This window comes from Salmo trutta, chromosome 34 (assembly GCF_901001165.1).
Source record: "Salmo trutta chromosome 34, fSalTru1.1, whole genome shotgun sequence".
Taxonomy (NCBI): Eukaryota; Metazoa; Chordata; class Actinopteri; order Salmoniformes; family Salmonidae; genus Salmo; species Salmo trutta.
In genome coordinates, this window is record NC_042990.1 from 27,645,573 (window position 1) to 27,660,518 (window position 14,946).

The window sequence follows — 14,946 nt, forward strand, 5'->3', positions numbered from 1 at the left end:
TCATTTTTGGACAGAAAGTTTCAGATTTTTGCAATGTTACGTAGATGGAAAAAAGCTGTCCTTGAAACAGTCTTGATATGTTCGTCAAAAGAGAGATCAGGGTCCAGAGTAACGCTGAGGTCCTTTACAGTTTTATTTGAGACGACAGTACAACCATCAAGATTAATTGTCAGATCCAACAGAAGATTCTACAGTACGGGGAAGGAAAAAAATGTATGCATTCACTACTGTAAGTCGCTCTGGATAAGAGCGTCTGCTAAATGACTAAAATGTAAATGTAAATGTAAGATCTCTTTGCTTCTTGGGACCTAGAACTAGCATCTCTGTTTTGTCCGAGTTTAAAAGTAAAACATTTGCAGCCATCCACTTCCTTATGTCTGAAACACAGGCTTCCATTGAGGGCAATTTTGGGGCTTCACCATGTTTCATCGAAATGTACAGCTGTGTATCATCCCAATAGCAGTTAACATTATGTTTCCGAATGACGTCACCAAGAGATAAAATATATAGTGAAAACAATAGAGGTCCTAAAACGGAACCTTGAGGAACACTGAAATGTACAGTTGGTTTGTCAGAGGACAAACCATCCACAGAGACAAACTGATATCTTTCCGACAGATAAGATCTAAACCAGGCCAGAACTTGTCCGTGTAGACCAATTTGGGTTTCCAATCTCTCCAAAAGAATGTGGTGATCGATGGTATTCCCTGTAGACACAGGGGGAAAGCAAAGATTTGGGGGAGGAATTGGGGTAAAAGTGGATAGAGACAGATAAATAGAGACATAGAGAAAGAGATGAGTGTATCTCTGTTTCTGATCCTGACCTCTGCCCCCTCAGAATAACAAAGGCCCCACAGGAAATTACACGCACACACACATGCACACACACACATGCACACACTGACTTCATGTGTGCCTCTTGCCATCACCATGAAAGGTTACAATGGTGTCAGCAGTGTCTGGGGTCTCTGTCTGGCTCTGAGGACACAGCTCCTCTCTCTCTCTCTCTCTCTCTCTCTCACCCGCTTGCTCTTTCACTCTCCATCTCTCTCTATTTGTCTTCCCCTCTCACCATCTATATCTCTCTCTCCTTCCCTTTCTCTATCACTCTCTCTATCTCTCTCTGCCTCCCCCCTCTCTGACAGGGCCTTTCTCTCCCTCTGTCTCATCCTGTATAGTCAGAGTGATGGCAAGAGAATGACGCTGCTGATGAGAGGTCAGAGTGGCTATGCATAGAGCTCATTGTGACCAGTGCTCGGATGTTTATCAACGTGTTTGGCCATTACACCTGTTATCAAAGCCATTCTCCCACAGACTGTCCCACTGATAGGCTCAATAGGCTCAAGACTTGCTGTAGCACAGACAGAGTGCAAGTGCGGACACATGCACACACACACATATGCACACACACGCATGCACACACACGCACACTCACTCACGCACGCACACACGCACACACACACTGGCCTATGATAGGCTCATGACTTGCTCCACAGCCCAAGACCAGCCTTGTTCACTGATCCATAGGATGACACTGACCTAGATATATAGAGAGGCTAAGACACACATATACATACAGATAACCACATAGAGCCGTGTACTAGCTCACACTCACACATACAGTACACACACACACACACATTCAACCTCATAAAAGATAATGATCCAATGACAGCCCAGAAGTTCAGGGTGTAATAAAGAAATGGATACATAACATGGTTTATTCATTTCTACACATAACACAACCCATGCAACAGTTGACCCTTGACTTACACTTAACTTACAGCTGCAATGGATCTCAATCGCATGTCGGCCATATCTTTAGATTTAACTGGCTTTCATGGATGCTTGGTGCTTCATCTCAATCTGGATATCCTTTCATTCAATACAGATGCCCGTCTCAAGATCACTTTTAGTGATTTCCCATTTCAGTTAGCGGCTAACGGTTAGCCGACACCGATTTAAACGCTTTAACAAGAACGGGGTGACCACATTCTGTTTGTGGAAAATGTATTTATTAAAGTTTGTGCAACAAAATGGTCTCCTGGTCTCAATCAGGTTGTCTGTAATGAGGATAGATGGACACTATTTCTGTTACATGTATTTAAAATACGTGTTTTATTTACATATTTTCGTCTCTCTCTCTCGCTCTGTGTATGTGTGTGTGTGTGTGTCTATTGGTTACACATACTTGTCAGTACATACGACAAAAAGTAGGTCACAGGGGGAGACGTTGGGCCGTGAGGAGTTGCTTTATTTGTTTTTTGAAACCAGGTTTGCAGTTAACTTGAGTTATATGAGACGGAAGGGAGTTCCGTGCAATTATGGCTCTATATAATATTGTACGTTAACTTCAATTTTTTCTAGACCTGGGGACGGTGAAAAAAACCCTGGTGGCATGTCTGGTCTGGTAAGTGTGTGTGTGAGCGCTGTGTATGAGTTGACTATGCAAACAATTTGGAATTTCCAGCACATTAATGTTTCTTACAAAAACAAGAAGTGATGCAGTCAGTCTTGCCTCAACTCTTAGCCAAGAGAGACTAGCATACATAGTATTGATATTCACCCTTTGGTTACAATGAAGAGAAAAATGTGACACTGTGTTCTGGGCCAGCTGCAGCTTAACTAGGTCCTTCTTTGCAGCACTTGACCATGTGACTGGACAATAAACAAGATAAGATAAAACTAGAGCCCGCAGGACTTGCTTTGTGGAGTTTTGTGTCAGTGTTGAGATGAATGCGCTTCTCTATAAGTATGCTGAAACTCTGTTCATTTGTTTACAGGGAAACTGGATTGTATTTGGTCAAACAACATTTTTTACAACAGTTTGCTAAGAGCTGGCAGCAGCTGATAGGTCGGCTGTTAGAACCAGTAAAGGCCTCTTTAGGAGACCAAGGCGCAGCGTGTATAGTGCTCATTCTTTTCTTTAATGAAAAAAACACTTCAACAAATGACCGACAACAGTTCCGTAAGGTACACTTTACAAAACGCAAAACAACTACCCACATCCACACATGAAAAACAGGCTGCCTAAGTATGGCTTCCAGCTGCCTATGATTGGAAACCATACCTGGCCAAAACATAGAAATCTAGAAAACCCCACATAGAAAGAGAAAACCAAAACCACCCAAAACACCCACCTGTCACACCCTGACCACACCACTATGGAAAATGACCTCTTACAAGGGTCAGGATGTGACAGCGGAATGACTTTGGCCTGAGGACAAACACTTTCCTCTAGACTCAGATTAAAGATATGACAGATAGGAGTTGCTATAGAGTCAGCTACCATCCTCAGTAGCTATCCAATCTAAATTCTCAATGCCAAGAGGTTTGCCATTATTGATCGATAACAATAGTAACAAAATTGTAACTTAGAATGCTTTTTTGGTTGTTGCATGAATGCAATGGCTCACGGTTCATTGTTGGCATTTCCTGCCTAACTTTGCCCACTTTGCCAAGGAAGTAGTCATAAAAATAATTGGCATCAACAAATGGTATTGTGATGAATTATACATCTGCTTCGTTCAAGGAGTAGAATTTGTCTTTCTGCCCATAATTTCATTTAAAGTACTCCAAAGTAGTTTTTCCCATTGATCTTGGCTTCCTGGTACATTTTCTTCTTCTTTTTGTTGAATTTAGTCACATCATTTCTCAATTTGCAGTAATTCAGTAAGTCAGATGTGCAGCCAGACTTATTAGCCACTCCTTTTGCCCATCTCTTTCAACCATACAGTTTTTCAATTCCTCATCAATCCATGGATCCTTAATAGTTCTAACAATCCGTTTCTTAACAGGTGCATGTTCAGAAATAATTGGAAGAAGAAGAAAAAAAAAGCAAGTGCAGTGTCTGGATGGTCCTTATGAATCACATCAGACAAATATGTTTAACATCATCCACGTAAGAGTCACAGCAAAATCTTTTGTATGATTTCTTATACACTATTTTAGGCCCAGCTTTTAGAACCTTGGCTTTCCAGGTTGTAGCCATTACAGTATAGTGTGATCACTGCATCCAATGGTTATGAATACAGCCTTAGATCAAAGTTCTACAGTTCCTGTAAAAATGTGATCAGTACATTTGGATGATATACTGTAGTTCCTGTAGGGTTTGTAAACACCTTGGTAAACAGCAACACCTCCCCCATTGGCATTCCGGTCTCTTTTGTGAATGTTATATCCTTGTATTGCTACTGCGGTTCACAGTTTTGTAGCCCCCTTTCACCCTACATTGGTATCAAAAGTGTGATGGCACTATGGTGTGATAAGTGTCTGCTAAGTAACCTAAATGTAGATGTAGATGTAAAAAGTATTACTCTAATGAGCTCCGCCCCGAAACAAGGCCAATGACAATACCCAATGTGCTTTACAGTTGTTCATTTTCACATAGACAGTGAGGGAAAAAAGTATTTGATCCCCTGCTGATTTTGTACGTTTGCCCACTGACAAAGAAATGATCAGTCTATAATTTTAATGGTTGGTTTATTTGAACAGTGAGAGACAGAATATATAACAACCCAAAAAATCCAGAAAAACGCATGTCAAAAATGTTATAAATTGATTTGCATTTTAATGAGGGAAATAAGTATTTGACCCCCTCTCAATCAGAAAGATTTCTGGCTCTCAGTTGTCTTTTATACAGGTAACGAGCTGAGATTAGGGGCACATATTTAAAGGGAGTGCTCCTAATCTCAGTTTGTTACCTGTATAAAAGACACCTGTCCACAGACGCAATCAATCAATCACATTCCAAACTCTCCACCATGGCCAAGACCAAATAGCTCTCCAAGGATGTCAGGGACAAGATTGTAGACCTACACAAGGCTGGAATGGGCTACAAGACCATCACCAAGCAGCTTGGTGAGAAGGTGACAACAGTTGGTGCGATTATTCGCAAATGGAAGAAACACAAAAGAACTGTCAATCTCCCTCGGCCTTGGGCTCCATGCAAGATCTCACCTCGTGGAGTTGCAATGATCATGAGAACGGTGAGGAATCAGCCCAGAACTACACGGGAGGATCTTGTCAATGATCTCAAGGCAGCTGGGACCATAGTCACCAAGAAAACAATTGGTAACACACTACGCCGTGAAGGACTGAAATCCTGCAGCGCCCGCAAGGTCCCCCTGCTCAAGAAAGCACATATACATGCCCGTCTGAAGTTTGCCAATGAACATCTGAATGATTCAGAGGACAACTGGGTGATAGTGTTGTGGTCAAATGAGACCAAAATGGAGCTCTTTGGCATCAACTCAACTCGCCGTGTTTGGAGGAGGAGGAATGCTGCCTATGACCCCAAGAACACCATCCCCACCGTCAAACATGGAGGTGGAAACATTATGCTTTGGGGGTGTTTTTCTGCTAAGGGGACAGGACAACTTCACCGCATTAAAGGGACGATGGACGGGGCCATGTACCGTCAAATCTTGGGTGAGAAACTCCTTCCCTCAGCCAGGGCATTGAAAATGGGTTGTGGATGGGTATTCCAGCATGACAATGACCCAAAACACACGGCCAAGGCAACAAAGAATGGCTCAAGAAGAACCACATTAAGGTGCTGGAGTGGCCTAGCCAGTCTCCAGACCTTAATCCCATAGAAAATCTGTGGAGGGAGCTGAAGGTTCGAGTTGCCAAACATCAGCCTCGAAATCTTAATGACTTGGAGAAGATCTGCAAAGAGGAGTGGGACAAAATACCTCCTGAGATGTGTGCAAACCTGGTGGCCAACTACAAGAAACGTCTGACCTCTGTGATTGCCAAGAAGGGTTTTGCCACCAAGTACTAAGTCATGTTTTGCAGAGTGGTCAAATACTCATTTCCCTCATTAAAATGCAAATCAATTTATAACATTTTTGATATGGGTTTTTCTGGATTTTTTTGTTGTTATTGTGTCTCACTGTTCAAATAAACCTACCATTAAAATTATAGACTGATCATTTCTTTGTCAGTGGGCAAGCGTACAATATCAGCAGGGGATCAAATACTTTTTTCCCTCACACACAAATATATATATATATTTATATACATTTTGATCATTTAGCAGACACTCTTATCCAACGTGATAGTGTGTTCAACTCAGCTGAATCTGCTAATGAATGGTGTGGCTGTTGAACAAGTTGAGGAGACTACATTACTTGCTGTTACTTTAGATTGTAAACTGTCATGGTCAAAACATATAGATTCAATGGTTGTAAAGATGGGGAGAGGTCTGGCCGTAATAAAGAGATGCTCTGCTTTTTTGACACCACACTCCAAAAAGCAAGTCCTGCAGGCTGTAGTTTTGTCTAATCTTGATTATTGTCCAGTCGTGTGGTCGAGTGCTGCAAGGAAAGACCTAGTTTAGCTGCAGCTGGCCCAGAACAAAGTGGCATGTTTTGCCCTTAATTGTAATCAATGGGCTGATATAAATACTATGCATGCCAGTCTCTCTTGGCTAAGAGTTGAGGAGAGACTTACTGCATCACTTATTTTATAAGAAACGTTAATGTGTTGAAAATCCCAAATTGTTTGCATAGTCAACTTACACACAGCTCTGACACACACACTTATCCCACCACACATGCCACCAGGGGTCTTTTCACAGTCCCCAAATCCAGAACAAATTCAAGAAAGCGTACAGTATTATATTGAGCCCAATTGCATGGAACTGCCTTCCATCTCATATTGCTCAAATAAACAGCAAACCTGGTTTAAAAAAACAGATAAAGCAACACTTCACGGGACAATGCCTCTCCCCTATTTGACCTAGAGAGTTTGTGTGTGTGGATTGATATGTAGACTACGTGTGCCTTTAATTTTTTTTATGTAGATCTGTCTTTGAGCTGTTCTTGTCTATTGATGTTCTATGTTATGTAATTCTGTTTTATGTTTTGTGTGGACCCCAGGAAGAGTAGCTGCTGCTTTTGCAACAGCTAATGGGGATCCTAATAAAAAACAAAAAAACTAAGGTAGATAAACAACAACATATCACAATTATAGCAAGTAAGACGTTTCTATAACCATTACTGAGAATGTTATTGCTGTTCGGCTGGCAACTTGCAAATGTATTTTTGTATTTAAAATACAATACTTAGCAAAAGTATCTTACATTTTATTTTGATACATTCGTTTTTTAAGGTATTTTGTAGTTGCATTTTGTAATTAGAATTTGCAATGTATATCCGTCTCTGGTAATGAGTTTGTGGTCTGATCAAGTGTAGTAGGACTGTCAACCCTCGCTCCCACCCAGACACTTTTACCCACAATGGGCATCTCATCTAAATGTTCATGCACACAACCTTCAATTAGGATCCATCACAGTGACAGCTCTCCATTGTCAACTTTGATCTTCTCTCTCTCTCTCTCTCTCTCTCTCTCTCTCTCTCTCTCTCTTAGATTTTGGATGACTCACCCCATGTGCTTGATGAGAGCATATTCCCTCCTTTATCCTCCTTTCTACTCTCTCCATCTCTTTGCTCTTCTTCTCAGCTGAAGGGGCCAGGGAGGGAGAAAGAGGTGGAGAGACTCATCTCTCAGACTGAGCTATCTCCTTCCTTCCTTCCCTTCCTCCTTCATCCCTCCCCTCTTCCTCCCTCTATCCCTCCCACCAGACAGGGTGACATTTACAGAGGGACACTGCCTCTCTATGGGAGCCAGCTGTTCTCTCAGAGACACTGCTCTGGGGAGAGAGGGATTAAGGAAGAGAAAGAGAGGGGGAAATCAGAGGAAGCAAGAGACTCTTTGGCCTATTGAAAGGGACGAAGAGGTGAAAAGTGTATGGATGTAGAGAACAAACAAAAATGATGGAAAAGTTCTGAAAAGAGGAAGGAAAGAGGGAGTTGAGAAGGGGAAGAGATGGGGGATGAGGAGATAGGACGAAGTCTGGATGGAGTTTTGAGTTCAGCACAAGAGAGCTTTTTATCATGTCACTTCTGTACACCTCTAAATGTCATTATCTATTGGATCTCAGCTCTTCTCAGCTGGTTGGTGAACTTGTAACTTTCGACCTCAACAGGTTCTCTGCTGTGTATAGTGTTACATGTGTATTGTGTTTGTGTTTTTCAGAAACAGAAACAGAGACTTCATATTTTGTCATCGGAGCCATCCTGTATCGGACCTTAGGAGTCATCCTACCTGCCCCCAAGTGAGTGTTCTTCCAATTCCATCATCAGGTCTGCATCACAAATGGCACCCTTTTCCCTTTATAGGGCACTACTTTTTACCATCCTACTGCGTTTCATCGTTACCGAATGATAGACTTTAAGTCCGAAAGAGCTGTAATGATATCCATTAACTTTTATGGACGGTAGCGTCCCACCTGGCCAACATCCGGTGCAATTGCAGAGCGCAAAATTAAAACTACAGAATTATAAATATTTAACTTTCATAAAATCACAAATGTAATACATCAAAATAAAGCTTAACTTCTTGTTAATCCAGCCGCTGTGTCAGATTTCAAAAAGGCTTTACGGCGAAAGCACACCATGTGATTATCTGAGGACAGCGCCCCGCATCTAAAACCATGAAAAACAATGAAAAACATATTTCAACCAGGCAGGTGCGACACGAGAGTTTGTTTAAGGCTCTGTGTCTCATTAGCTTTAAGAGAGCACCCTCAGAAGCCATCAAATGCTCCATGGGGGTCAGGCGGGTACCATGTTCCTACTATTGAGGCTTGATCACACACACAACATCCCCCTTACCCTTTCCACCCCACTCAACCCTGAAAACTTGCTCTTTTGTGATTTTTAACCAGACTCATTCCATTCCCTCTCTCTCTTTTTTTCAGTGCCCCTGCTGTGATCAACTCGAAGATTCTGACGGTGACGGTCCGACCAGAACCCAAACCCAGTGAACCCATGGTAGTGGTGGAGCTGTCCCCGCTGCTCAATGTAAGTATAACATGACATAGCCTGGTTATAATCCTACATAGACAGGGTTGGGTAGGTTACTTTCTAAATGTAATCCGTTAGTAATTACCTGTCCATAATTGTAGTCAGTAAAATAAAATAGAATGTTATTTGTCACATGCGCAGAATACAACAGGTGTAGACCTTACAGTGAAATGCTTACTTACAAGCCCTAAACCAACAATGCAGTTTTAAGATAATAGAGTTAAGAAATAGAGTTAAGAAAATGTTTACTAAATAAACTAAAGTAAAAGTGACACAATAAAATTACAATAATGAGGCTATATACAGGTGGTACCTGTACCGATTCATTGTGTGGGGGTACAGGTTAGTCAAAGTAATATGTACATGCAGGTAGGTGTAAAGTGACTATGCATAGATAATAAACAGTGAGTAGCAGCAGTGTAAAAACAAATGCAAATAGTCATTTGGCCATTTGATACATTTTTCAGCAATCTTATGGCTTTGGTGTAGAAGCTGTCAAGGGCCTTTTGGACCTAGACTTATTGCTCCGGTACTGCTTGCCGTGCGGTAGCAGAGAGAACTATCTATGACTTGGGTGACTGGGGTCTTTGACAATTTTTTTGGCCTTCCTCTGACACCGCTGAGTGTATATATATATATATATATATATATATATATATATATATATATATATATACAGTATATACTGTAGGTCCTGGATGGCAGGAAGAATGGTCCCAGTAATGTACTAGGCTGTACGCACCACCCTCTGTAGCGCCTTACATGCTAACCAGACAGGACACGTCACGTGCGCGAGCATTGCAAAATACATTTAGAAATCTATGTTATTCAATTATTGCACCCACACTGCTCACACGCGCCAACGAGCATCTGCGTTGCCAAGGGCTAAAATAGAAGTCATTCCTATTTCTGACGCAGATCGCGCTGCAAGTCCTGCCTCTCCCATCTCCTCATTGGTTTATAGAAGCAGGTACCCACGTGCCGTCTCCTCATTGGCTATACCTACGTGGGTGATTGAAAGACGAACTGTTTTTGCTAGCAAGCTAGCTAAATAGGACAAATTAGCTAGCATGTGCAAGCTAGCTAGCTAAATTGCCATACATGTTTAATGCTTTTCGACCTGTCCCCAAATTAATATAATTTGCTGAGTTTGTTTTGATATTTTAACCTGCGTGTCATGATCGCGTTTGGTGTGGGGGACAAAATAAATGTATGCACGATGACGCATGCGTACAGCCGGTTTGGGTTCCATGTTACGGTTGGATGCCGAGCAGTTGCCATACCAGGTGGTGATGCAACTGGACAGGATGCTATCGATGGTGCACCTGTATAACTTTTTGAGGATCTGGGGACCCATCCCAAATCTCCAGTCTCCTGAGGGGGAAAAGGTGTTGTCGTGCCCTCTTCATGACTTTCTTGGTGTGTTTGGACCATGATAGTTTGTTGGTGATGTGGACAACAAGGAACTTCGAACCGCTCCACTACAGCCCCGTCGATGTTAATGGGGGCGTGTTCGGCCCTCCTTTTCCTGTAGTCCACGTTCATCTCCTTTGACTTGCTCATGTTGATCGCTAGGTTATTGTCCTGGCACCACACTGCCAGGTCTCTGACCTCCTCCCTATAGGCTGTCTCATCATTGGCGGTGATCAGGCCTACCACTGTTGTGTCGTCAGCAAACTTAATGATGGTGTTGGAGTCGTGCTTGGCCACACAGTCGTGGGTGAACAGGGAGTATAGGAGGGGACTAAGCCTCTGGTAGGCTTGCGTCACTGGGCAGCTCACGGCTGGGATTCACTTTGTTGTCCGAGTGTCAGAGCCCGTGTAGTAGGATTCAATCTTAGTCCTGTATTGACCCTTTGACTGTTTGGTTGTTCGTCTGTGGGCATTACGGGATTTCTTATACATTTTCCGGATTAGAGTCCCGGTCCTTGAAAGTGGCAGCTCTAGCCTTTAGCTCGGTGTGGATGTTGCCTGTAATCCATGGCTTCTGGTTGGGATATGTAGGTATGGTCACTGTGGGGACGACGTTTTCAATGCACTTATTGATGATGCCGGTGACTGAGATGGTATACTCCTCAATGCCATTGAATGAATCCCAGAACATATTCCAGTCTGTGCTAGCTAGTGTTGTTGTTCAGCCACGACTCGGTGAAACATAAGATATTAAAGGTTTTAATGTCCCATTGGTAGGATAGTCTTGAACAGAGCTCATCCAGTTTATTCTCCAGTAATTGCACGTTGGCCAATAGAACGGATGGTAGAGGTGAGTTAACCACTCGCCTACGAATTCTCACAAGGCACCCTGATCTCTGCCCCTTGTATTTCCTTATTTTCTTCATATGACAGGGATTTGGGCCTTGTCTGGGCGCAACATTATATCCTTTGCATCAGACTCATTAATAAAAAAATCTTTGTCCAGTTCGAGGTGAGAAATCGCTGTTCTGATATCCAGAAGCTCTTTTTGGTCATAAGAGACAGTAGCATCAACATTATGTACAAAATAAGTTACAAACAATGTGAACAAACTAGCACAATTGGTTAGGAGCCCATAAAACGGCAGCCATCCCCTCCGGCGCCATTCAATAACGTAACTTTTGGATTATCCAAACTCAGTAGCGTAATCTGATTATTTTCAGTTATTTTTAGATGACTTTCCCCTCAAGAGGCATTAAAAGAAGACAAATATTAATATTACCCGTTAAACAAGATCTATTGCAAGATAAATCAATGTAAGAGTTTACATAGCTGGTCATAAATGGATGTTGCATTTTATTTTATGGGTTGGTTATGTAGGCTTCTTCTAACCCATTGCTTTCATTTACAGATAATGATATGATTAGGCTATATCTTTACATTAAGAACCAACGTCTTTCAGATTTTCAGTCATTCCAACTCACCTAATTTTTTTTCACCTTTATTTAACCAGGTAGGCCAGTTGAGAACAAGTTCTCAGTTACAACTGCGACCTGGCCAAGATAGAGCAAAGCAGTGCGACACAAACAACACACAGAGTTACACATGGGATAAATAAACGTACAGTCAATAACACAATAGAAAATATCTCTCCCCGGTGTGTGCCAATAAAGTAAGGAGGTAGGACAATAAATAGTCCAATAGTGGCAAAGTAATTACATTTTAGAATTTTACACTGGAGTGATATATGTGCAGATGAGGATGTGCAATGAGAAATACTGGTGTGCAAAAGAGCAGAAAAACAAAACAAATATGGGGATGAGGTAGGTAGTTGGTTGGATGGGCTATTTACAGATGGGCTGTGTACAGCTGCAGCGATCGGTAAGCTGCTCTGACAGCTGACGCTTAAAGTTAGTGAGGGAGATATAAGTCTCCAACTTCAGTGATTTTTGCAATTCTTTATAGTCACTGGCAGCAGAGAACTGGAAGGAAAGGCGGCCAAAGGAGGTGTTGACTTTGGGGATGACAAGTGAAATACCCCTGCTGGAGCGCGTGCTATGGGTGGGTGTTGCTATGGTGACCAGTGAGCCGAGATAAGGCGGAGCTTTACCTAGCAAAGACTTTTAGATGACCTGGAGCCAGTGGGTTTGGCGACGAATATGTCACAAGGACCAGCCAATGTCCCTTGTGTAACTCTGTGTTGTTTGTGTCGCAGTGCTTTGGTCTATCTTGGCCAGGTTACAGTTGTAAATGAGAACTTGTTCTCAACTGAATGACCGCGGCTGCTTTCCAATCTTTAGGGATCTCAGACGATACGAAAGAAAGGTTGAACAGGCTAGTATTAGGGGTTGCAACAATTGCGGCGGATAATTTTAGAAAGAGAGGGTCCAGATTGTCTAGCCCAGCTGATTTGTAGGGGTCCAGATTTTGCAGCTCTTTCAGAACATCAGCTATCTGGATTTGGGTGAAGGAGAAATGGGGGAGGCTTGGGCAAGTTGCTGTGGGGGGTGCAGAGCTGTTGACTGGGGTAGGTGTAGCCAGGTGGAAAGCATGGCCAGCCGTATAATTTTTAAAAATTTAATTCTCGATTATCATAGATTTATTGGTGTTCAAATCAAATCAAATTTATTTATATAGCCCTTCATATATCAGCTGAAATCTCAAAGTGATGTACAGAAACCCAGCCTAAAACCCCAAACAGCAAGCAATGCATGTGAAAGAGGCACGGTGGCTAGGAAAAACTCCCTAGGAAAAACTCCCTAGAAAGGCCAAAAACCTAGGAAGAAACCTAGAGAGGAACCAGCCTATGAGGGGTGGCCAGTCCTCTTCTGGCTGTGCCGGGTGGATATTATAACAGAACATGGTCAAGATGTTAAAATGTTCATAAATGACCAGCATGGTCAAATAATAATAATCATTGTAGTTGTCGAGGGTGCAACAAGCACGTCCGGTGAACAGGTCAGGGTTCCGTAGCCGCAGGCAGAACAGTTGAAACTGGAGCAGCAGCATGGCCAGGTGGACTGGGGACAGCAAGGAGTCATCATGCCAGGTAGTCCCGAGGCATGGTCCTAGGGCTCAGGTCCTCCGAGAGAAAGAAAGAAAGAGAGAAAGAGAGAATTAGAGAGAGCATATTTAAATTCACACAGGACACCGGATAAGACAAGAGAATACTCCAGATGAAACAGACTGACCCTAGCCCCCCGGCACATAAACTACTGCAGCATAAATACTGGAGGCTGAGACAGGAGGGATCAGAAGACACTGTGGCCCCATCCGATGATACCCCCGGACAGGGCCAAACAGGCAGGAAACACTGTGTTGACAGGGTTTCCTAGTCTCAGTGCAGTGGGCAGCTGGGAGGAGGTGCTCTTATTGTCCATGGACTTTACAGTGTCCCAGAACTTTTTGGAGTTTGTGCTACAGGATGCAAATTTCTGTTTGAAAAAGTTAGCCTTTGCTTTGCTAAATACCTGTGTTCCTAACTTCTCTGAAAAGTTGCATATCGCTGGGGCTATTTGATGCTAATGCTTTATGCCACAGGATGTTTTTGTGCTGGTCAAGGGCAGTCAGGTCTGGAGTGAACCAAGGGCTATATTTGTTCTTAGTTCCACATTTTTTGAATGGGGCATGCTTATTTAAGATGGTGAGGAAAGCACTTTTAAAGAATAACCAGGCATCCTCTTCTGACGGAATGAGGTCAATATCCTTCCAGGATACCTGGGCTAGGTCATTTAGAAAGGCCTGCTCGCTGAAGTGTTTTAGAGAGCGCTTGACAGTGATGAGGGGTGGTCATTTGACCGCGGACCCATTACGGACGCAGGCAATGAGGCAGTGATTTCAGAGATCCTGGTTGAAGACAGCAGAGGTGTATTTAGAAGGCAGGTTGATCAGGATGATATCTATGAGGGTGCCCTGTTTACGGATTTAGGGTTGTACCTGGTAGGTTCCATGATACTTTGTGTGAGATTGAGGGCATCTAGCTTAGACTGTAGGACAGCCGGGGTGCTAAGCACATCTCAGTTTAGGTCACCTAACAGTACCAACTCTGAAGGTAAATGGGGGGCAATTAATTCACATATGGTGTCCAGGGCACAGCTGAGGGCTGAGGTGGGTCTGTAACAAGCGACAACAGTGAGAGACTTTTTTCTGGAAAGGTGGATTTTTAAAAGTAGAAACTCGAACTGTTTGGCCACAGACCTGGATAGCGTGACAGAACTCTCTGCAGTAGATTGCAACTCCATCCCTTTGGCAGTTCTATCTTGGTGGAAAATGTTGTAGTTGGGGATGGAAAGGCTTCTGATGTTAACATGCATGAAACGTAGGCTTTTACGGTTACAGAAGTCAACAAATAATAGCGCCTGGGTAATAGGAGTGGAACTAGGGGCTACAGGGCCTGGGTTAACCTCTACATCACCAGAGGGTCAGAGGAGGATTAGGATAAGGGCACGGCTAAAGGCTATAAGAACTGGTCATCTAATGTGTTGGGGACAGAGAATAAAGAAGCAGATTTCTGGGTGTGGTAGAATATATTCAAGGAATAATGTACAGACAAGGATATGGTAGGATGTGAGTACAGTGGAGGTTAACCTAGGCGTTGAGTGATGATGAAAGAGGTTTCATCTCTGGAGGGACAAGTTAAGCCAGGTGAGGTCTCCGAATG

The 14,946-nt window shown here is 42.9% G+C and overlaps 1 protein-coding gene across 3 annotated transcripts in view; it reads left to right on the top strand.

Moving 5' to 3' along the window:
- Positions 1–14,946, top strand: part of adgrb2 (adhesion G protein-coupled receptor B2) — a 470,244-nt gene that overhangs the window by 303,932 nt on the left and 151,366 nt on the right. For all 3 annotated transcript variants that reach the window (XM_029732443.1, XM_029732444.1, XM_029732445.1), the window contains 2 exons: positions 8,044–8,122; positions 8,768–8,870. In XM_029732443.1, coding sequence (XP_029588303.1) covers positions 8,044–8,122; positions 8,768–8,870 — 182 coding nt within the window. The remainder of the gene's footprint in view (positions 1–8,043; positions 8,123–8,767; positions 8,871–14,946) is intronic.